General features: G+C 42.2%; 2 protein-coding genes across 3 annotated transcripts in view; one reads left to right on the top strand and one right to left on the bottom strand.

Moving 5' to 3' along the window:
- The window catches only part of LOC111873629 (neurogenic locus Notch protein), an 83883-nt gene extending 73935 nt beyond the window's left edge, over nucleotides 1-9948 (bottom strand). Inside the window, exon 1 of the mRNA XM_023868524.2 lies at nucleotides 9726-9948. Within this exon, the coding sequence (XP_023724292.1) occupies nucleotides 9726-9792 (67 nt within the window). The 5' untranslated portion in view covers nucleotides 9793-9948. The remainder of the gene's footprint in view (nucleotides 1-9725) is intronic.
- Nucleotides 9949-12792: 2844 nt separating this feature from the next.
- LOC111873632 (coiled-coil domain-containing protein 151) lies at nucleotides 12793-24280 on the top strand. 2 transcript variants are annotated; one of them, XM_033755140.1, is made up of 11 exons: nucleotides 12793-12839; nucleotides 14427-14548; nucleotides 15173-15313; nucleotides 15417-15518; nucleotides 15900-16085; nucleotides 16156-16271; nucleotides 16437-16624; nucleotides 17666-17843; nucleotides 19230-19374; nucleotides 19892-20026; nucleotides 21654-24280. In XM_033755140.1, the coding sequence occupies exons 1-11, from the start codon at nucleotides 12812-12814 to the stop codon at nucleotides 21864-21866; spliced, it is 1554 nt and encodes a 517-aa protein (XP_033611031.1). In that variant the 5' UTR covers nucleotides 12793-12811; the 3' UTR covers nucleotides 21867-24280. The 2 variants fall into 2 exon arrangements, with proteins under 2 accessions (XP_033611031.1, XP_023724299.1); XM_023868531.2 differs by lacking the exon at nucleotides 12793-12839 and adding an exon at nucleotides 12994-13393.
- The last annotated feature ends 19 nt before the right edge of the window (nucleotides 24281-24299 follow it).

Raw genomic sequence — 24299 nt, 5'->3', positions numbered from 1 at the left:
CATCCACTTCTTCCTTTCCAACAAATTTCCACTTTCCACGAAACTAGTAATTTAGACAGTGGTATGGATTCCAACATATGGTTCGCAACCCACAGTTACGACACACGCTATATACTGTTGGTTATACCCAGCGTCGATAATAAACTACATATAAACCACGAAGCCACGTTATTTTACACACTTCAAAAAAGAAGTTACGAAACTGTAATTTTTCTAAGGTCTAAGAACATTTCGAAACCGGGCTCAAAGTGTCACTTCGAGGCCAGAATGGCAGGAACACTGATATTACTTATGACAAGGAATTAGCTTCATGGAGCTAAGATGAGAGATAGTGAGGGATATCTCTCCTGGAATCATACGCCGCAAAGTATGTCAGAGCTTTACTAACGTTTCGGAAGAACGTACTGCTTCCAACTTCAGGACCGAAGAGCAGGCCACACAAGAAAGCAGCAAGCACATACGAGTGATCTTTACTGGTGGCAATCTTCGCGCGCTCTTCGACCCTGAGGGCGGATGCAGTTATGTTCTTCCAAACGGCCTACCTGTGAATTTCTAACAGTCTGCACGCAGTTACGACAGAGTCATGAGCACTGAAGATCTAACAGAGGCGTTTTTAGTTTTAAATAACAGAATTGGGGATAGTCGAAACTGAACGCATCGTGTGAAGAGAATGACAGATAACGAACCTAAAGGCTCTACGGTGCACTGAGTAGGAGGGTGGAAAACACACAAACACAGCGGGAAATTCGCTAAATATCCACTCTCTCCGGATGCCTGAACCCCCTAAAACGTCGCTTTAAAGCCCGTGGCTGCAACGCGACACCCGGTGACCCACACATGCGGGTGCCTGAAGCGCCGTATCAACTGACATTCCTACTGCCACGCTCTGAGAGGAAAGTACAACCTGTCTCTACTGGATATGTTCTCTGGTCACGGCCTGCGTACCGACAGCGGTCTCCTCGCGTGCGACAAACATACTGCCCTCATCTTAAAGGGCAGAAGTGATGATGGAAGCAGCAGATTAATAGCAAACAATGGTATTCCTTACCAGTACACATGGTGTCATATCATAAGACCATAATATGCCTTAGACTTATAACCCTTTGAATATATAAATTCAGTTCGTACCTCGTAGGAAACACATTATATCTCCGCTACAACGCAGAACCGGTTAATGCTGTTTAGGGAAAGACAGTGCGGGGGCGGGGTCGGATGCCTCCACCGTAGCCCTGCGAGTCGTAGGAGGTGGCGAGAAAGGAAGTCTCGAATCTGATGCAGTAAAATATGGTCACGAGAACCCGAGAATGACTGTGCTGGCGAAGACCAGCAGCAATTGTAAACGACATGCCCGTCCTCTCGTCAGAGAGAGCGCCCCACATCAACAAACCGGCAACTGTCTGACAGCCATAGAAATCTGGTCGTAAGCCCCAGACGGGTGCTTTATTCCAAGACAGACTGGCCGATTGACCGTCGGTCGTAACATAAGACTCAGACTGTTTAGGGAAACAGTAGCTTTTTTTATGAGACCCATACGGAACTCACAGACACACTGCTGATTACGAAGGGTACACTTCGGGGTCGGCAAGAAGACTGATTGATTATAAACCGTCATTAAAATGTCCAATACTCGGGTTATTTTATTTTCATCCCACTACATGTTTCTAGATCTATAAAGATATCATCAGGTGCTTCTCATCAATTGCATACGTCGTAACGCGAATATTAAAACATTTTAAGGTCGGTTTATTATCAGTTGTATTCACGGCCCCTAAATATACGTTCGGAACACGATACAGAACAGGAATCTCTTGCTTCCTTTGGCTTGTTTTGGACTTCATCCACCGTCTGGTATGTAAAAGACAAAAGACCACGACGTTTCGGAGACTGGATCCAGTGATTAAGACTAGCTCTTTCTAACGGGCCCAACTGAGTAGGTTAATCCTTCCCTGCCCACCTGAAGACGGAGACAGGTCCAGTCTCCGAAACGTCGTGGTCTTTTGTCTTTTACATACCAGACGATGGATGAAGTCCAAAACACGCCAAAAGAAGTACAGTATACACCATCGTCAGAATCCTTTCAAGTCTGCCAGGATTCTGTTAATGTTGCAGCAAGAACTGGGCAGGGCTCGGCCGCTTTACTGGGAACTTCAACTGATAGCGAAGCAAACAGAAAGAACCTGGCCTTGCGGGCTGCATTCACATGGCGGTCCTCTCGGTTCAGAGTACAGGCCAGGCACGACAGCCGCTCGCAGAGAGAAAGCCTGAGAACGGGGGGCATTTCCGCAGCGCCGTAACCTACATCAGCAGGCGCGGCGGCCCGACCTCAGCTCGGTGCGGGTGAAGCAGTGCACACAGAATGACGTTACAGCCACACATACACCACTTACTATAACGGCCTTCCGGGTTAAGCGGCGAAAACCTCTACAGTATGAAATTTTATACAAATCCTATATTTACAGGTTGGGATAGCTAGGCCAGTGGAGTGGACGATCGACTCCTGGCAAGGATAAGAGATTTTTCCACGGCGTCCAAACTGGCTCTGAGGCCCACCAAGCTCTTTATGGAATGGGTACCGGTGTAAAGTGGCCGGGGCGCGTAGCTAACCAATCGCCTCCATTTAGTGCCGATGCTAAGAATACCCAACCCCAAAATACGTTTTCATGGGATCATGTTTAAGGAGGCACGGAGTCAAATTTACGTTCATTACCCCTGATTACGCACATCAATACACCTACTATCATTTACAGAATCCTGCAGCTTCGGCAACTCGCGCTCGACTAACTGCACCTTACTAGTCTGAAGATGGTCACTATCATGAAAATCGTTTTAGCATATTTAAATTTTGGAGGGGACTTCCCTTTTAAATATACTTCCGAGGTACAAAATGTGTAAATCCGTCACCTCCCGAATTTCACCGGTCCACAACACAAGAATATTTCACAACCGGCTGTCATTCTGTTTCCGTAAATCGTGACTTATGCGTTGACAGGACAATAATACTGTAGCATGTGGACCCATTGCTAAGTAATTACTCTGTAAACAGCAGCCGTTGGCAGGTAATAGCGGCAACAAATTCGTAACGCGCACCAATGAACTGGAAAGCGGTGTTCTCTATGGGGACCGTGCGACATCTACGTGCCTCAACAATGGCAGAGCTGTTGGGTGAAGTGTTTTTTGTGCGATCCGTGACGAGAATACCTCCACCGTGACCCTGCGAGCCGAAGGAGGCGAAAAAAGGGAAGTCTCAAATGTGAGAGTCAAATATGATCGAGGGTCCCAAGGGACTCGACACGAGAAAGACTGCGCTGGCAAGGACCAGCAGCATATACAAAAGACAGACATGTCCTACGGTCTTAGAGGGCGCCCCACAAAAACAAGACCGTAACCGTCAAACAGTAATAAAATCTGGTCATGAGCCCCAGATAGGGCCCGACACCAAGACTTACTGACTGACTGACTGACCGTCAGTAGCAATGCGACTTTGACTGTGACTTGTGATGCTGTCGCCGACCAGTAAGGACCTGCAAACGAAGCTGAGGGATCTACGACGTTGGAAGCCGTTACCTGGCGACAACCGGCGAAGATACAGCAGACTGAAAAGACTTTGTGCATGCTGTAGTGAACTGCTAATTATGTGAATTTGCGATACTTACTTGAAGTTACGATCTGTAAATGTTCAATTAATACAATTACCAATCCAAACCCCATATACAGTCACTCTAACAAGTGGCAATATTAACTGGGGTCTTGTAAACGTAGGGAGGAAGGGTGCGGGCCAGATTCATCTGGCTCAGGATAGCGTCCACTGGCGGGCTCTTGTGAACACAGTAATGTAACATCGAGTTCCAGGAAGGGCCAGCTGAACTACGAATTTCCCAAGGGCTCGGCCCCATGAGACATGACTGCTTCCTTTGCAACTGCTGTCTCCCTACGCTACAACGCACAGCGCAGGACGGGTGGGCACCGAATGACAGAGACGATACGAGAGCTTAACGAGAAAAATGGGCATATTCTACCTAATTGAAACAAATCACTTTTGGCGCTGATTAGAAACAACTGTGGAAGGTTTCAGATCGCAGTTACAATAGAATAAAACTGTGCCACTTACAAACCCACGGTTGTCCCCTTGCCTAATTAACTGGACACGACGTCTTGGAGGCGCATGAGGGAGTGGAGACATACCTCTACGAATTCCTGACCTACGCGCTAGATGCAAGTAAGCAGTCAGCTTCCACTTAACACCGGTACCCACAAACTACATGGAGCCCTTCCTGAGAGGCCGACAGTCGTGCAGCCACTCAAGAACTTCGCAACATTTTACGCAACCTGAAGGTTCATTACCGTGTACACAAGACCCCTGCACTGTGCCAGAACAATCCAGGCCATACCACCCCAACCTATTTATATATCATTCTCTCACCTACGTCTTGGTCTTCCTAGTGGTCTCTTTCCTTCTGGCTTTCCTACCAATATCCTATGTAGATTCCTTTCCCGCCATTCGTTCTACACCCCCCGCCCATCTCATCCTCCTTGACTTTATCATTCTAATTATATGTGGCGAAGCGTACAAGTTACGAAGCTCCTTATTATGCAGTTTTCTCCAACCTCCTGTCACTTCATCTCTCTTTTGCACAAATATTCTCCTCAGCACCCTGTTCTCGAACACCCTTAGTCTGTGTTCCTCCCTTCATGTCAGAGGCCAAGTTTCACACCCATACAGAACCACAAGCAAAATTATAGTTTTGTATATTCCGATTTTTACGTTTTTCGACAGCAGACGATAAGACAAAAGGTTCTGGAGTGAATAATAACAAGCATTACCCGAGTTAAATCTGCTCTTAACTGCCTCCTGAATCAGGTATCGACCTGTTACTGTCGTTCGCAAGGATTTTAACTGTGCCACATTTTAAAAGGATCTTTGACGCGTCTTTCTGATACTGCCCTGCATTCTGCTGCCCCACAGCAGGATAAACAGACAGCTGCCTCTATAAGATCAACTCCTGCAAGAACATGAGACAAGCACTGTAACACCATTTAGATAACATTCATTTTCCCGATGAAACAACCATGTGTATGAAATTATGTTGCAAGTCACAATCTAACTGCATCCTGTATATCCCATCAAAACAATATATTGTCACGTGTATGAGCGATTACAGACGGAGTTTGGGTTCATAATCGGTTTTACTAAACTATTACAACTCTGCAACTACAAGGATTATGCTCTCTCATTTCTACACGCTTCACAAGTCAATATAGGACCCACTAGGATCTACTGGACTATTACAACTCTCCAATTATAAGGATTATGCTCTCACATTTCTACACGCTTCACAAATCAATATAGGACCCACTAGGATTTACTAGACTATTACAACTCTCCAATTATAAGGATTATGCTCTCACATTTCTACACGCTTCACAAATCAATATAGGACCCACTAGGATTTACTAGACTATTACAACTCTCCAATTATAAGGATTATGCTCTCACATTTCTACACGCTTCACAAATCAATATAGGACCCACTAGGATTTACTAGACTATTACAACTCTCCAATTATAAGGATTATGCTCTCACATTTCTACACGCTTCACAAATCAATATAGGACCCACTAGGATTTACTAGACTATTACAACTCTCCAATTATAAGGATTATGCTCTCACATTTCTACACGCTTCACAAATCAATATAGGACCCACTAGGATTTACTAGACTATTACAACTCTCCAATTATAAGGATTATGCTCTCACATTTCTACACGCTTCACAAATCAATATAGGACCCACTAGGATTTACTAGACTATTACAACTCTCCAATTATAAGGATTATGCTCTCACATTTCTACACGCTTCACAAATCAATATAGGACCCACTAGGATTTACTAGACTATTACAACTCTCCAATTATAAGGATTATGCTCTCACATTTCTACACGCTTCACAAATCAATATAGGACCCACTAGGATTTACTAGACTATTACAACTCTCCAATTATAAGGATTATGCTCTCACATTTCTACACGCTTCACAAATCAATATAGGACCCACTAGGATTTACTAGACTATTACAACTCTCCAATTATAAGGATTATGCTCTCACATTTCTACACGCTTCACAAATCAATATAGGACCCACTAGGATTTACTAGACTATTACAACTCTCCAATTATAAGGATTATGCTCTCACATTTCTACACGCTTCACAAATCAATATAGGACCCACTAGGATTTACTAGACTATTACAACTCTCCAATTATAAGGATTATGCTCTCACATTTCTACACGCTTCACAAATCAATATAGGACCCACTAGGATTTACTAGACTATTACAACTCTCCAATTATAAGGATTATGCTCTCACATTTCTACACGCTTCACAAATCAATATAGGACCCACTAGGATTTACTAGACTATTACAACTCTCCAATTATAAGGATTATGCTCTCACATTTCTACACGCTTCACAAATCAATATAGGACCCACTAGGATTTACTAGACTATTACAACTCTCCAATTATAAGGATTATGCTCTCACATTTCTACACGCTTCACAAATCAATATAGGACCCACTAGGATTTACTAGACTATTACAACTCTCCAATTATAAGGATTATGCTCTCACATTTCTACACGCTTCACAAATCAATATAGGACCCACTAGGATTTACTAGACTATTACAACTCTCCAATTATAAGGATTATGCTCTCACATTTCTACACGCTTCACAAATCAATATAGGACCCACTAGGATTTACTAGACTATTACAACTCTCCAATTATAAGGATTATGCTCTCACATTTCTACACGCTTCACAAATCAATATAGGACCCACTAGGATTTACTAGACTATTACAACTCTCCAATTATAAGGATTATGCTCTCACATTTCTACACGCTTCACAAATCAATATAGGACCCACTAGGATTTACTAGACTATTACAACTCTCCAATTATAAGGATTATGCTCTCACATTTCTACACGCTTCACAAATCAATATAGGACCCACTAGGATCTACTGGACTATTTCAACTCTCCAATTACAAGGATTATGCTCTCACATTTCTACACGCTTCACAGGTCAATATAGGATCCACTAGGCCTTCTCAGACCGTTAGGGCGAGGGCACACCAAGGAACCTGGCAACCGAAATTTCCGAGAACTGTTATCAGCCTCGAGTTGAACACACGATACCGACTGAAGCAGCGCAAACTGAGGAAACTGCGTTTCCGTTTCATCAATTTGAGCTGCTCCATTCAGTTTCATGTGTTCAACTCAGGATAACAAATCTCGGATATTTCGGTTGCGTTGCGGTTGCCAGTTTCCTTGGTGTGCCCTCGCCCCTACAGCCTTCACTAGCCGTTGCTTGATAGCGCGGCTTCCAATGGCGGACGTTCCCCTTCCTCTGGGCTCCCGAACTGTCGCGGCCTCAGTTACCACCTTCTCACACAAACGCCCAGCGGTTATCTAACTCACTAACTCGCCATCCAACTCACTGTCCTGCTTATAACATCTCGGCTCGGACCGTACAGAAAACAGAGTTCCTGTTACAGTGCAACTGTTGCCATGGAAAATGCTTGTTTGCGGAGCCATTACTAAGCAACGGCTGTTATACAGTTGCTTCTTTCGCGTTCATTGCCTAGCAACGGGGCTACGCGCCACAGTATACTTTGATAGCGACCCATTATTCTATTGATTTCCGTTACCGATCAGTGTGTTTGTTTACACAAAACCAAAGCAAAACAATTACATTTATTTCATCTAATGAGTCAATCTAAATCAGTATTAAACCTGACCCAAAAAACATATCATAAACATGGGGGGGGGGGGTTAAATAAACTGAGTAAAAGATTCTGCCAAAAGTCCAGTATCTCGGCATTTTGGATCCTACCTGACACAATTCACTAAGCTTCAAGCACATAAATGAAGAAAAATTGGTTAGAGCTGTTTTGGCAAACAATCGCTGATTAGAGTACCAAATGAAATAAATACACTGCACGAACAAAACGGAATTTACCAATGTTAAAACAGGTGGTATACACTCGTAAATTTGAAGGTGTCCATGTGCCAGAGCATCTCGTCAGCATGTCACTCCACACACATTCCTAACCTTTAAGCATTACACGTAGGTGTGCGGCCGGCTTCACCCTAACCGCTGGAATCGATCTAAATGCTGGTCTGAGAATCACTGCTAAGAGCGAAATCGCATAACATGCTGGAAATGGAATCAACAGTCGCCACAAGAAACCATTTTTATCTCATTGAAAACACCGGAAATTCTTATGGGGGCACACCCCTATTCGCCCTAAGTCGCTGTATGATTTGAACGACAACAGAATTCGGAAGACTGCCCACACAGAGAGCACGCATTAGCAAGGGCCAAGAAAGAGCAGTGCAACGGATGAGAGTTCTATACTTATACGATCCTAGGCAGTGCTACCAGTTTATTGAACAACATATCAGCAACAAAGGTCTGTTGTAGCAGCACGGTCATGAAGGGCAAGCAAATTTAAATCCATATCGTAAGAGTGGCAACCACACGAGGAAGAATACGCGATCCGCTATACAAGCCCGCAGTCTGCGCGCTCCATTCACAAGAGGCACATGCGGCCTCTGCTGGCCCGCATTTTCTTACCAACCGTTTATCTAATGTCACTGTCTGTAACACCCAGACTATAAGCCTATTGCGTCAAATTCCTGGATTACGGAATAGTGAACTCGAAAGATGGGAACTTGTCTTGCATAATCTCAAGTATATCTCGGCATCCACATCAATGGACTGAGGAAATCCACGAACTATCTAAGTCGGGATAATTCATATGGCGGCCGAGAACCGAACTCTGCATATGCAGGAACGGTTAACGCTTACGCCTACTTGTTCAGTAACGTCCCCGTCCCTAACTACGGCCAAGCTGATTCAAACAGGCTCGGTCGTTTCCAGGCTAATGCGCCCACACTAGCAAAACGACTGGTAATACATGAAACGTAGGTCACACTGTCCCGTTTGACCCTAAAGACGACCAAGTTTCGATACCTTCTCACGTAACGCTTGCCTCCTGCTTCATGCTGGTTTGTTGCTTGATTTAAATCTTCGACCCTGAAAACGGAGGCATGTTCCTCCGTAAAGTCTGCGGACTGCATTTCATCCCAGAGAACAGAGCTCTTCCTAGTCACAAGTTTGGAATAATACACAATGGCATTCTTAGAACAGTACTATCTACTGTAATGTGACACCACGTACGGCAGTACAAGTTCACTGACATCTCGGAGAACGAGCTTACTCTCTTTTAGAGTCGTAGCACCAACCAGAGCTTCTTCTGAAACGTCTGAGAACCTCTTAACCGACGGCGTCACAATCCGCATTGATCATCTTCATAGGCCACTTCTACGGGAACCTCAAGTTCAAAAACATATTTTCAACCCGATGTCAGAATTTGTATTTTGACGTTCTTTACCTTTGCTCAACCTTAGTTTCTACATCAAGTTGTATTAAGTTTTTGTCATTTAACGCAATTCCTTTCATTTCGTGGAAGGCGGAAATGGACGCTTACCGCGAGTGGCACTGTGTAAGGAAACAGTGTGACCCCAGCTCTGAGTTAAGAACTAACGATTGCAATACTGACGTTTTGCTTTGTGCAGCGTTACACGGAGATAAACCACAGAAATAGAGGAACAGGACGCAGGAAGCGTCTAGGAGTCAGTGCCTACCTGTTACGGAGTGAATCCAACAAGTTACCAAGATCACAAACACAAAACTATAATCCTGTCGCCACATATTAAGCGATCGACTTGTTACACATTGGTCCAACACTCATTTACGCTTTCACACGCATTTTACACGCACTTCTACGTCAACGTTAATTTCAAACATCATTCCTTCACCGAGCCACGAAATACTCTAACTTCCCATTGTTCGCTGCAGTCACTGAAAGTAGTTCCCATGCGGAAAGGACTTGTATCCCTTCGCGCATCGAACTGTGGGAAAGTTTGCTGCTGTGTGAAACTTTAATTTGTATACCAGATGCGAACGTTACAATCTTTCTCACATAAAATATGAACATTAAGATAAGAATATTTTGCTAACAGTAACATTTCTCTTGTTTAAAAAGTTTTAACAGCAAATGTGTGGTGCTCTAACTTCTTTGGTGGACGGTGAGGAATGCACTGTTGTACAGCAACCACCGACCAATAGGAGGAGTTCATTCACATTCAATGTTGCTAAAAGGGAATGATGATGATGATAATGATCATCATCATCATCTCGCGTTGCAGGGTAGAGCACGGGTCCCCCGGCAGCGCAGAAACAAGAAAATTCGCTTATGTTGCATCGGATTTCCCTGTCTCCAGTCACTGGCTCCAGTCGCTCCAGTCCACAACACTCGCGTCATGGACATCAAAGAGAAAGATTTAGGTGCAGCAGCGGAAAATTTGCCAATGAATTAATCTATTAATGGCTTTACAATGCACTGGACTGCACACCCGATTCTAAATTGTCTGTACATAACGAATCTTCAGCTTCTCGCAACCCGCGTCTGATATAAAAAAGACGTCGGCTTAGGAGCTACAGTTGACGATTATAGATTACTGTCGAAAATAATTATCATACGCTTTTTCACGAACATGCCTGCTCCTATTTTTCCCCCGTTATCTTCCTAAGTTACTTTATGTAATTCTGGTTCAACTAACTGATTAACTTTCACATTTCAACTACAAAAAAAAAATTTGTTTTTGTGACACCATGATAACAGCATTCGCCACATGAATTAAGATTAACAAGGACACTTAGTCTTCTAAAGCAATTTCTTGTAAATGTAGCAGGGAGTATAGAGAACGTACCTATACTCTATCCATCTCCTTCACCTTTACACAAACACTATTTTAATCACCGCTATTTATAAGCCACACTAACCGAGAAATTTATTTTCAAGTAAAGTGGAAACCTTGAATTTCTAAAGTATTTCTAAGTCAGTCTTTCAGGCTCCTATGAGAACATCCAACACAACAGCCCCCAGACTCCAAGAATCCAGGACTTTTCATTTGTATCCACACTGTGCAACAAGCCGGAAGATAACGGTTTCGGTTCCCGATGTCATCACTACATTTTCCAATTGTCCTAATACTTCCAGCCGCACTATGGGCCCTGGGGTCGGCTCAGCATTTAGTAGAAATGAGTACCAGGAACCTTCCTGCGGGTACAGGGCGGCCGGTGCGTAAGGCTGGCAATCTCATTACCATTGAGAGCCAATTGTCTAGAAAATGTGGAAGCCTCGACGTCTCAAAACCCTATTTGCCTCCAAGCCTGTTACAGGGATAGATTTGCCCTTTTTACCTTTGCCTACTTTTGGTTTTACATTTTCGCGATTTTTGTGTACGAGCGGAAGGTATCGGCAGTTTACGCACCAAGAAATCTGCATTTGCTGTGGCATGGCTGTAATGGTATCGGAAGGCAGTTTTCTGGCTTCCAGGCTACCACTGTGGTCATTATTCATGTAACACTTCATATTTTATGCGTAATATAATATTAAACGCTTTGTTACCTACGGTACTTCATATGTTTAGTGATGGAACAGGCATCTTAATAAGTCTCTGACGAGTGCTCACAGAGGCACGGTTCCCTAAGCTGCTAACAGCGGTGTTCCCAGCTCGCTCCTCGCGGTTGGCCAGACATTGTTGTACACCTACAAAATTCCACCAGAATCCACTGCACTGGTCATAGGAACACACTGCAAGGTTTCTTCCGTCATAAACAACATAAGTTACTACATGGAGCCTGTCCTTCTTGAGAAGCTGATAGTTGTGCAGCTGAGTTCCTACATTTGACGAAACCCGAAGGTTCATTACCGTGGCCCCTATTCTAAGCCACTTTTATCCCTGAGTTTTGAATGCCATAAATAGACGGCTGTTTAATATGCATACAGACTGGTTACCGTTGTGCTCTAAATGGTTAAACATTCGAATGTTACCGTTATTACTGGCACTCAGTCATCCATATTTAATGGTTAAAGAGCACATTTTTTGTTGTAAAATATGAGTGCATTTACCACCTGAAGCCTAAAGTTAATCGAAATAATATTTAAAAATTCAGTTCATATCTCACAGGAAACACAATACATAACCGTTCTTCTGGAACAATTTAAACTGAGGCGATAATATTTTTTCGAAAGAACTTAACCAGGATCCAGACTCCTTCGTGTAATGAGAGACTCTTTCTCAAGCCAAATCTATTTTGCCCTGCCTAGCATAGTCTGGGAAGCGTTTGTCATATATACCAGGTTCTTGCTCAATTAACAGCATAAAAACAAAATTGGCACATTTTTGTGCCATGTGAAGAACCAAATGTATCACTGAAGTGCGTTATAGAACAGCTGACACTAGGAAACCACACGGCAACGCAATTATGAGAAGACTGACTAGCTCCGTTGCCTGGAAGAACAGTTTCTTAGTCTTCCAGCGATTTGCGTTGCCGTTTCTTTAATTGGCGCTGCTCCATTCAGTTAGACGTGTTCAACTCAGGCTGGTAACAATTCTCGGAAATTTCGGTTGCGTTGCGGTTGCCAGTTCCTTGGTGTGCTCTCGGCCTATAAGATCAGTATATGTAATTTCAACGCAATATTAACACTATCAATCTTCATTCCACTTCTTTCTACTTTAATCGCAGCAGGAAGAGGTTGGTACAATTGGTAATTTATTTAGTTACGCGATGAACGTCGGATATATAATGTGCCTGCCATCTGTTTTACACATGTGTAATTATAAGAGCCAATGTGTGGTGTGTTGTAAAAGTGGATTACGAAATGTGCAGGAAATTTGTCGCAGTGTGGCGTATTACTGTTGTTCTCTGCGATTCATTTTTTTTGAAATTTACTGTTGTTCCATGCGATTCATTTTTTTGAAATTTCAATGCTGCATTACACTACATTTGCATAAACATTGAAAATAATTCTCGGCCGTTTTATACGTATGATCCCACCACACACACATGATTTCTCCAAACTAGAATTATACAATGATCAAAAAATTTAAAAATACAGGCTAGAACAATATATACTGCATAATGCAACACATTTGTAATATTATTCTACCAATTTTTTCTCAAATCAGAAAATTATCCGGCGAAAGGGGGGGTGTTGCGAACCATTACCTGCGGTCTACGCATAGGACCTATTTCAGAACGTTCAGAACGAACTCAATATGGCATAACTGCGTCGCTTGTTTACATCACCTAACCTCACTTTCTTCTTATACAAAAGTAACAGGGTGTACTGAAATATATTCATAAATATTTATTATGTCACAGACAAACAGTATAAATGATAAGAAGTTAGCAGACATAAACAAAGAGATTTTTGAATTCAAGAAAAAGATACAACTGTCTGGTAATATGGAAGAATTGTATATACACGTACAAAATGCTGGAATATATTTGTATTGTATTGAAGTCAGATATCTTGTCTAGTAGAATTCTGTTTTGGGATAATTTTCAAAATTTAGGGTTCAAGGGCAAACAAGCGGAAACAACAGGCAGGGCAGTGCTCATCAATTGGTGACATGGGCACTGGTGTGGGTTAGCAAATTTGCCTTTGTCTTGATTTAACCAAATTTGAAAAAATTACTGTCTATTTTTACGAAACCTGGTGCGAACGTAATGTCAGTGGAGGCAACGCAGCCTCGCACTTACTAATTCCCCACAAATGACAATGTAAGGGATGCACAAACTTGTGAAATTGGTGACACCAGTGACATATAGTAAAAGTAAAGCTATCCCCATACCAGGCCATGAAGTCCAATAGGGTAGTGAGACGTTGAGGGCCCCACACTATTTAAACAATAGACAAAAGTCAAAAAGTTTTGTGTTGTAATATTTCTCCAAGAAGTATGGAACGTCTCTTGAGACATGTCTCATTGCAGAATGTAAAACATCATAATGGCAGCTGCATTAAATCCATATTGAGCTCCAAGAGTTCCATCTGATGGGATGTAGTGCCATGTAATCCAGTGAAAGTCACCATACTACACAGTGTAGATAGAAAACTTTTCTGTGAGAACGTCAAATCGAATATAGTTAACTTCGTTTGTTGACGTTGATAATCAATGAACACTGAAGCTGCTCAAGACAAACAAATCCAATGAAAAACACTATTAGAGGAAATTTTTTAGCATTTCTGTTGTCAGATTGGTTTTCTGAGGTGGATCAGAAATGTATAACTCTTTTTAACACAGAATTACTGCTTGTGATCCAGACTATTTTTCTGACATACCAATTCCACTTTGTACATACAAGTTTCTTTCTGTACCTTGCCAGCCTTCAGATAATGAGTTATATCCCTCATTAAGTTACAAGAAACTTTTAGTGAAAGTGCTTTTGTTTGCATTATGCCCTCCTCATAAGTTACTGGATTACTGTTTCAGAGGGTCGGCGCAAAGCACATTATGAAGAACTGGATGGGGAGAAGAAGAGGAACAAGGACAGAGTAAAACAGCTGAAGAAGGAGATAGAGGATTTGCATGTACAGCTGTCAAGCACTGGGCAGGTTCGTCTTCTTCCTGCAGCATTTATTTTTTATGTGTGTTAGAGGACAGTAAGTCTCTAGTATCTCATCTCATGCCACAGTGCTGTCAATATATACCTGAACCATCACGTAGATCTCTTTCCTTGAACTTCTAATTCTAATTCTTTTTAACCTTCTTCTATCCATTCTTCTTAATGGCCAAAGTATTGTGGTCCTCTCCAAAATCTATTGGGAAATTTTGTGTTTCAAATTCTGAGAAGTTTAGAAATTCACAGAATTTTATAGCTGCAGGAAGATAAACACGCAAATAAAAAGGTAGAGGTAATGTTGTCAATGTGCTTAACTAATTCAGCACTACACCATGAAGTGGATGTATAGATCCACATTTTCTTGACCTTTGCACTAGTTGGAGGTGAGTGGTCAGCTTCACGTCCCAGCTGCTTTACCCCCAGAGGAAGAGTCCCTAGTACCCATTGGATAGGAGGCTGGGTGGGCCTCAAAGCCAGTCTGGACGAAGTGGAGATGAGAAATTTCTTGATCTTACCAGGACTTGAACACCGACCCCTCAGTCATCCAGCCCCTGGCCAGTCGCACAAAAATGCTGCATATAAAACAAATTGTGATAATGACACAGTGTTGTTGCAGCACACTGACAGCATTCTGAGGGCCAGCAAGGAGTTGGGTGCTTTGCGTAACAAGACAAGTGATGAGGTCACCGTGATACTCGACTGCAAGGCAAGTGACCTCAAGAAGAAGCTTGATTGGCTGCATCATGAGTCAGACAAGGTATATATAGCACCAATGTGTGTTGGTATGCAAGCGCTAACAAAACATGACACAGATCAAAGTAAGTTCAAAGGCTGTTAACCAATGAACGGGTGTTTTTCAGTGTGAGAAGAAGCTCAAACTGCTGGCAGATGAGTACCACACCCTCCTGAACAGGAAGGCCATGCGCCAGGAGAAGCAGCATGCTCAGGCTGTGAAGTCTGTGGTGAGTGAGTCATGCACAAGAGGAATGGAGAGAATTACAAAGGACTTCATTAGTTGTCCCTTTCTAACTAATTTGTTGTGGTGATTAAATCAGGCAGCATAATCTGGATTGTACCTGTAGTAGACATGGGAAAAATTACAAATACATACAAAATTGTTGTTGGAAGTCTGCATGTAAGAACTTAAATTAAATGGCAAGGTGATATAAAAATTAATCTCAGAAATAGTTTGTTAAGATTGTGAACTGCATTCAACTGGCTCAGAGAGGTCATGTGGGAAGGCTTTCAAAGGATGGTGGTGGGGGTGCTTTTATACAAATTTATTATTGAACTGTACTGTTCGGCTGCTGAAGAAGTGTATTGACCTCTCCTCACAATTCCAGGAAATCTGCTCGTTGGAGAACCAGATACATCGAGTAGAAATGAACTTGATGGAGGCGGAGCATGTAAGGAAGAAGTATCAGATCATACAGGGCAGCTTGCTGGATGATAGTGTTGCCTTTGAGAGCTCATTAGTGAAGATTGAGGAGGCTATCAGGAAGCAAGAATCAGAAATAAGACATTTGAAGGTGAGTGGTTTGTTCAGAGGTGAGCTTTCTAAGGCAGACAGATAGACTGTTACATGAGTCTGTGTTACAGGCAGTATATGGTGAGGCACTTGGCTTGCGGGACGCAACAAAGGGCACACTGGTGAGACAAGAGCTCAGTGCAGTGAACATGGCCAAAGTCAGAGAGAAGGAGGTTCAGGACCTAAGGTAGAGAGACTTCAGTATATCATGGTCATTATCTCCACCACAACACGCAGAAAGAAAATAGACATGGCATAAAGTAGTAATTTTTAGTGTACACAATTTTCAAATTGTTTTATATTATCAAGCTGGATCTACACTTGTTCCAACTCACATGTTTACTTTGGCCAGATTTCAAGTGGATGAACAAAGAATAGAACTGGAACATCTTGAGCGCAGAATTTTCCCTATAGGGCGTGCATTAGTGCATCAAGACTCTGCATGTTCGTTAGAAGGTGTGCCATCAGCAGCAGATGATTCCACACTCAAGATGACCACACAGTTAGAACAGGCGTTTGAGAAGCTGAAGGCAGTGACAGGTACAGACCAGTTCTCTGTTCTTATTCTGATGAAGACCATTAGTTGCAAGCATTCAAAACAAAGTCTTTTGAAAACCTTAGATCAGCATTTGTTAGGCATACTGATGTGTCTTCTTTATCCTTGGCTACTTTAAATGGTGTTCGAGATTCCATTGTAGATTTCTGTTCACTTGTGTCTGTGTACATTGTCTCCTATAGGAAATATACAGGTATTTTCTTTACCTTTGTTTTCTCTGATATGTGTAGTGTGAGAAAAGTACTGTGAATATAAAAAGAACTGGTTTTTGGAATGCTGTCTTTGAGTTTTGCTAGCACATGAATGGTCGCATGGATTTCATTGATACTTGGTATATGAGAATTTACCCATCATAGGTAAATGCATAGTGAAATGAACATTCAACTCTAAAAATAAGGACGTATAAGGTAATCCCCCCCCCCCAAAAAAACAGTGCCGAATTTCTTAAAAAACTTCAGACATCATTTTTTTACTTTAAATTAATACCTGGAAACCATCTCTGTACATAAAACTGCATAGATTGTATTTACAGGAAAATAATGAGGGTATGTATGCACACTGAAAGCAAAAAATATCAGTTCTCTTGAAACTTGCTCTATTGGCTGGACAGATTTCACTGCTGTTTGGGTCCAGATATTCTCAGCACTGTCCTCAAACACCCGCAATATGTTCTTTCTTTGATTAGACATTCTTTAACATAGATGTTTAAAGAATGTATAAAATCAAGAGTGTTGTATGTTTAAGCCTTATGTACTTAGCATATGAGAAGACAAAATATTCTGAACTGAGTGATAGAAACCATTCCCTGAATTTATATGTCCTTAGTTTCCAGTCAGGCACAAGTGTTAACACTTGAACAAACTAGCTCAGTAAGATGGAGATGGGATGGTAATATTCAAATGAATCTGAGAATCTGAACTAGCAGATGACCATTAATTCGATATTATGTGCACAAAATAGGGAGTTCAGAGAGTAAGGCCTTGTGCCAACTTGTCTGCATAGCTGTGTGGCATCATTGCTTTCAGGAGAGACAGATGTTGAGGATGTATTCAAGAGGTTTGTGTCACAGAAGGAGACTCTGTCACGGTTGTCATACTTGCGAAACATCACAGAGGAAGAGAAGCAGGAGTTACAGAAGCAGAAGGACTTCATGGTCACTGAGCTAGAAGCATTCAAGTTTGCAGAAGTGAAGGACAATGAACAGTAAGTTTAAAGAGTACCTCCAGAGGAATGGTGGGATAATGCTGGAGAGCAGGACATGCAATTAATCTGCCAGTGAACAATATTTAATCTGTGTAGTTGAGAGCATTCATTACATAAACCACCCCACACCATCGTATCGTCAGTTCTCATTTGATACTGTGCATCGATACTTTGGCTAATGTCACCAGTGTGAGCATCACCACAGATGTGCGTCTCTTTAGTTGCTTGATCACAAAATTGATTTGCTGCAGAAATTCTGTATTTTAAAAATTAGAATTCGCTTAATGGGGGGTGGAGTCCAACTGGGTGCACTCGGCACTGATTGGCCTATTGCAGCCTGCCCCGGGTGATTATGATGATGGAGAATTTGGTGGAATGAAGATTGGCATGGGAAACCGAAGCACTCGTAGAAAACCTGCCCCAGCGCCACTTTGTCCACCACAAATCCCACTTGACCAGACCCGGGATTGAACCCGGGTCACCGCTATGGGAAGCCAGCGACTAACCGCTTGAGCTATGGCATAGCCTTAAAAATCAGAATATGCCAACCTATGTCTAAAATTAACTGACTACACTGAGCAGAGCACTTCCTAAAACAATAATAGTTATTTAGCTGCTCAAGAAATGCTTCACCTTCTATCGAACCTGAAGGTTCATTACCTTTGGACTCTGTTCTGACACAAATGAATTGAGTTTACATCCATGCATTTCTTAAAGGTTAATTCTACTATTACCTTCCCACCCATGCCTAGGTCTGAAAATTCCCCTCCCCCAGGTTTTCTGAACAAGTCTGCATGCATTTCCCATAGCTTCCACACATGCTACAATGTGCCCCATTCTCTCCTCCATTTCATGTCTGAAATTATATATCCACAATTTTCTTAGCACTTCCCCCATCAGATGTCATCTGCATGCAGGTAAAGATTTCCACACTGTGTCCCTTCTGAAATGAAAGGAACACCGAAACTGGAAGAGACAGACTTGGCAAATCCTTTAGCATACCTGCTGGTGTATTGAGATCACATTTGGCATTGAGGCCATGAACACTCGTTGTTTCTTTGTTACATGTGTCAATAAACTGGTAAGAACGGTAAAGCTATCCCTGTGATGGGCTGTGGAGGCCCACAGGGTTGTGAGACATTGAGGCTCCCACATTTTCTAGACATTTGGTTCACATATGGCAGTAAGGTTGTCAGCCTTATGAGCCGGCTGCCCTACACCCCCGGAAGATTCCCAGTGCTCATTTCTGTTATAGGCTGAGTTGACCCCAGGGCCAGGGTGTAGCTGGAAGGATTAGGTCAACTGAAAAATTCAATTGCCCTCATTGGGAATTGAATCCATGACCATCTGGCTTGTAGCATGGCAGTTGTTACTCACTGTTTGTAGGAATGCAGATGAGCGTGAGAAGCTGAAGCTGCAGATCCAAGAGGAGGAGGACAGGAAGCAGAGGTTGGACATGGAGGTTCACAAGGTGATGGAACAGCTGTGTGTCATCAGCAGTGTTCTTCGTTCCTTCTGCACCAAGCTGCAGGTCAGTGCAAACAATATTCACATTAGGATGAAACTGAGTTCAGATCTCCGCAACATCAAGACATCGGAAGCTGAAGGCAGCTACTAAGTTATTATTTTTTATAGTTTATTTAATAATGCTATCATTATCTCAAACTACTGGTATATAACATCAAATGGTACAGGGTAATAAATTTGAAAGGAGGTGAAGTGGTAATGATTTTAGGGCTACTATCCTGGTATTTTACTGGAGGGACTAAGGAAGACTACTATAGTGATGGAATTATGACTGATAGGGGGAAAACGAAGTCTGTATCACTGGTGAAGAGATGAACCCAGGCCTCTAAGATGACTAACTGCCTGAACTGTGATGCAGCCCACCTTATGAGGTGTCTCATCTCATACGCTTGCAGCTCAATATCATCTCCAGTCTTTACTCAGAAGGAACTGGGATTTGACAAAAAGGCATTCCCCACTTCCCCCGGCACTATATAATCTCTGCAGTTGATATGACATTATTGAACAACTTCACTCCTCAGGGTGTCAGTGGAATTGCACCACCTCCAGAGTCTGAGGACATCACAGAGACACTAAGCAGCCAGATAAAGTGTGTGATGGACCGCATTGGACAGGGGGATGAATATGACAGAAGGGTGGAACAGGTGCAGGAGAAGGTAGGTTGATGAAAGCTGTGATGTGCCACGGATGAGATTCACGTTTTAGCAAGTGTCCCGACACATCTGCATGCCTTGTCACTCACACACACACAGGACAACTGCTAGTGGAACTCATAAATTTAGGGATGAAATGATGGGAGGCTAGAGAAAACTGCATAATGAGGATCTTCATAACTTGTATTTCATGGTAAATATAATTATAATAATTAAGTCAAATCAAGGAGGATGAGATGGACAGGGCATATAGCAAACATGGGAGAGAAGAAACCTGCATACAAGGTTTTGATGGGGAAACCAGAAATAAAGAGACTGCTAGAAAGACCAAGAAGTAGATGAGATGATATTATTAAAATGGATCTAAGGGAAATAAAAAGGGGTAAGGACCGGTTTTATCTGGCTCAGGATAGACCAGTGGAAAGCTGTTATTAACATGGTAATGACCCTTCAGACTCCATAAGATACTGGAAATTCTTGAGTAGCTGAGTGACGGTTGGCTTTTCAAGGACATAGACCCATGGAGTTAGTTCCCTTATAATGCCTAGCAAAGATGCTGGACATTTGACCTGTCAACTTGGAGGAATTTCATACTGAGATAAAGCATGAATACATATGTTATGGGAAAAACCTAACACATATTAATGTTGATCTCCTGTACCAAATTTCATCACAATCCTTCTAATGACAGTCACAGCTACATACAGAACAGACAACATGAAGGTGATGGTACTGCCACCTGGTGCTGGTAACAAACTATCTGAAACTTTGTAAGATTTGAGGCTTTCACGGCGGTGACTATGAAGAAAGCAGTCTTCTGGGATTTGGCACCGTGTATATGTGGTGTTAACTGACGTTTCAGAGGAACGTATCGCCTCCATCTTCAGGGCAGAAGAAAAATATAAGAAATCTGCAAGCAAAGAGTCTGCTTTTACTGGTTCTCACGGTCTCTTCGCTTGCAGATTTGTTATATTTTTCTTCTACCCTGAAGATGGAGGCGATACGTTCCTCTGAAACGTCAGTTAACACCACATATACACGGTGCCAAATCCCAGAAGACTGCTTTCTTCATCTGAAACTTTGCATGATAAATTTTCTTCACTTCATCATGGTGATAATATACAATGAAGTCTTCTTGGTCATCAGTCTTGTCAATGTAGAGTTGGTGTCTGATATGTCAGAGATCGTCTCTGTCTCCATCATCAGGGAACACAACACTTAGCACATCAAACCCTGATTATAGGAAATCTCAGAAAAGTCTGGAGACAAAAATATCATTCAATTGGATGTGAACATTCCTTCCTGCGTTTGTTCTTTTGAATGACATCATCAGTACCATCACAGGAACCGTGTTAACTCATGGGGAAACACTTGGGCCACTTAACAGTAGTTCTATATGGTGATTAACCACCAATAAAATGAAATATGTGTGGTAATAACACTCAACCCAGTGATGTATTTTGTTGTGATGATACTTGTCAACACATTACATAAACCCACTGAACAATGGTACAGTTAGTATTAAAATTGGTGTAATAAGTCTCTGGAATTCTTAAATGAATCACATGATTGCAGGACAAATCAGGTTACTTGTAAGACCTTATTACAATGACATGTATTATGCTTATAGTTTGAGGGACTGACACTCCCAGTGAAAGTCACACCAGAGGTACTGGACTCTAAGCTACCTGCTACATTAGTTGCCACTGAAACAGAAGATGAAGATGAGGTGCCCACGAGGGGCTTCTTGAAGAGGCAAGCCCAGATAATTGTGGATGCCAAGTCTCGCCACAAACAGTTCCCAATGGCTGCCAGGGCCAAGAAGACTCTGACACTCAAATGAACTGTCTACGTAACATAGTTTAGTATCATTTCACTCACTCAGCGTGTACCACGTCACATGGCAGGGTGGTTAGTGAATGATTTGGAAAGAATGCGGAAGTCATGGTCTAAACTGAACTACTATCCCAACATTTGCTTGGGGTAGGATCAGTGAAAATAGCTGGCCTCTGGGATGAGATCTGAACCTGGGACCACTTGAATACAAAGTAGGACTGCTACCCACTTACTGCAATAGTTGGTTCACAAGCTATTAAAATTATAATTTATAGGATGTATTTTCAATTTGGTGGTCTATGTAATATAAACATAGACATTATTCAATGTAACATTAAAAAATGGAGCAGGCATTAAGACCGTCATGCCTACTCAAACTACAGCTTGATAGTTGACTATGCAGTATCAACTACTCAGGCTACTTATCACTGTACATAATATATATGAATAGTTGTTTCACCACTCTCTTATTTTGAGACCACTTAGCAAATGGGTGTTGCTGTGCCATCAGGTGGCTCAGAGTCCTGGTCCCAGTGCTCCATTGCAGTGCGTAAACACTGGCACAATCTGTTCAGCTCTTGCAGCAAGACTGTTAGAACATTATGAAACTCTGTCTTCCAGTATGACCCAGAAACAGAACAGCTAAGTCTCCAAGATTCTGGCCCATTTTTTATTTGTAACGAGATTTTGCAATGGCAAGATTCAACCAGACAAGAAGAGTGACAAACTTTTGTAAAATCCAATCTCTCGTTCATGAGTTCACTGATACCTATGCTAAATGTTACAATCCAGCTGTTTGTTGTCACTGTGCTTTCCAATGGGGAGTTATTTCTGAGTAATGAGGGACGTTCAAAAGTTTCTGCACTTTTTATTTTACAACTCTCTTTTACTGGTGATTACAAAAACAAAATCATTTTTCTACATAATCACCCTGCTTTTTCAACACATTTTTCCTAGCATTCTACCATTCTACCAAGACTTTGATCGCGCATGTAGTCACTGATGCATTACATTGAAATCTTGTCTCCTAGAGCTTCTTTAAGAAGTCCAAAAAGGTGAAAATCAGATGGCACCCAATCTGGATGTTCCATGACTTCTCACTTCAGTTTCCTAAGGGTTTCCAACATGCAGGGTGCAGTATGGGCACTGATATTATTGTGCAACAGGACACTCTCTGACAGTCTCCCTCTTAGAGCAGATTGCAGGCTTCAGCCCTCTCTGAAGCATGTCACAACAGGTTCCACATAGGTCTCAAGAACAGGCCCTTGAGAATCCCAGATGGTCAACATCAACTTACATGCCGATGGTTGCATCTTGAATTTCTTTGCGACAGGAGATTATGGATGATTCCATTGCATGCTCTTCAGCTTTGTTTCTGGTTGATAGTTGAAAACCCAGGTTTCATCACCTGTGATGATGTGTTACAGAAAGTTGTCACCTTCTTTGCGATAATGAGCCAAGTGGTGGGAACAAATGTGTAAGTGCATGCGCTTATGCTCATCCCTCAGTTCCTTACATACCCGCCTAGTGTACGCTTTATGGAACTGAAGGTTATTATGCACCACATAGTAGGCAGACCCAATGCTGATATTCAGTCGTTTTGTAATTTTGTCAACCGTCACTCTTCTGTTTTGAAGAATCTGTTCCATAGCTCTTTCTTCATTCTGTGTGGCTGTGGTTGGACGGCCCGAGCACTTGGCATGAATCACACTCAGATGGCTACTTTTAGACTTCAGTCCACTCATACAGAATTCAGAGAGAGAGAGCATTGGCTCCATACTGAGCACACATGCTGATGAATCTGTCCACAAAGACCACTTCACAGCAACTCTCAACAGGCTTTCCTTGCCAGCTAGTCACAACACCCTACAATACCCGTCCCCCTCTTTTCAAATACATAAAAGTGCAGAAACGTTTTGAAGATTCCTCATACATTCTTTACAATCATTATCACTTTGGTATGTGTACAAATTTTGCAAAGTGACCATTTTTTACATAAAATGCAAATCACAGAGGGCACAGTACATTACTTCCAAGTGACACAGCTACAATTCTGAAATCAACAGCAAATTACTCTGCAGATTCTATTACAAGCAGAGGAATTTTGTCCTGACTGGAAACTGGAGCAGTGTTGTCTTGCATGCAGCCTGAAAACTATCTCATTGCACCTTAGAATTCAGCAGTGAGTTTTCTTTCATATACTTCTGCTAAAATTGTTTAGTATGATTAGTTCCAAGGGTAATGTAAGACCTCTGAGGATAAAAGAACAAAACAAGGGACAAGACAGAACTGCCGATGGCATAGACACAAAGCAACGACTGGAATGAAATCGACTGGCGACTGATTATCCAGGAAAATAATGCACTAAACGCCTTGAATATGTACATAAGTTATACAGTTCATTTATCATTCAGTACAATGGTTACGGGAAGCATGGAGG

The sequence above is a fragment of the Cryptotermes secundus genome, unplaced genomic scaffold (assembly GCF_002891405.2).
Source record: "Cryptotermes secundus unplaced genomic scaffold, Csec_1.0 scaffold678, whole genome shotgun sequence".
NCBI lineage: Eukaryota > Metazoa > Arthropoda > Insecta > Blattodea > Kalotermitidae > Cryptotermes > Cryptotermes secundus.
Note: the sequence above shows the minus strand (reverse complement) of the source record. Positions and strands in the feature narration are given on the sequence as shown.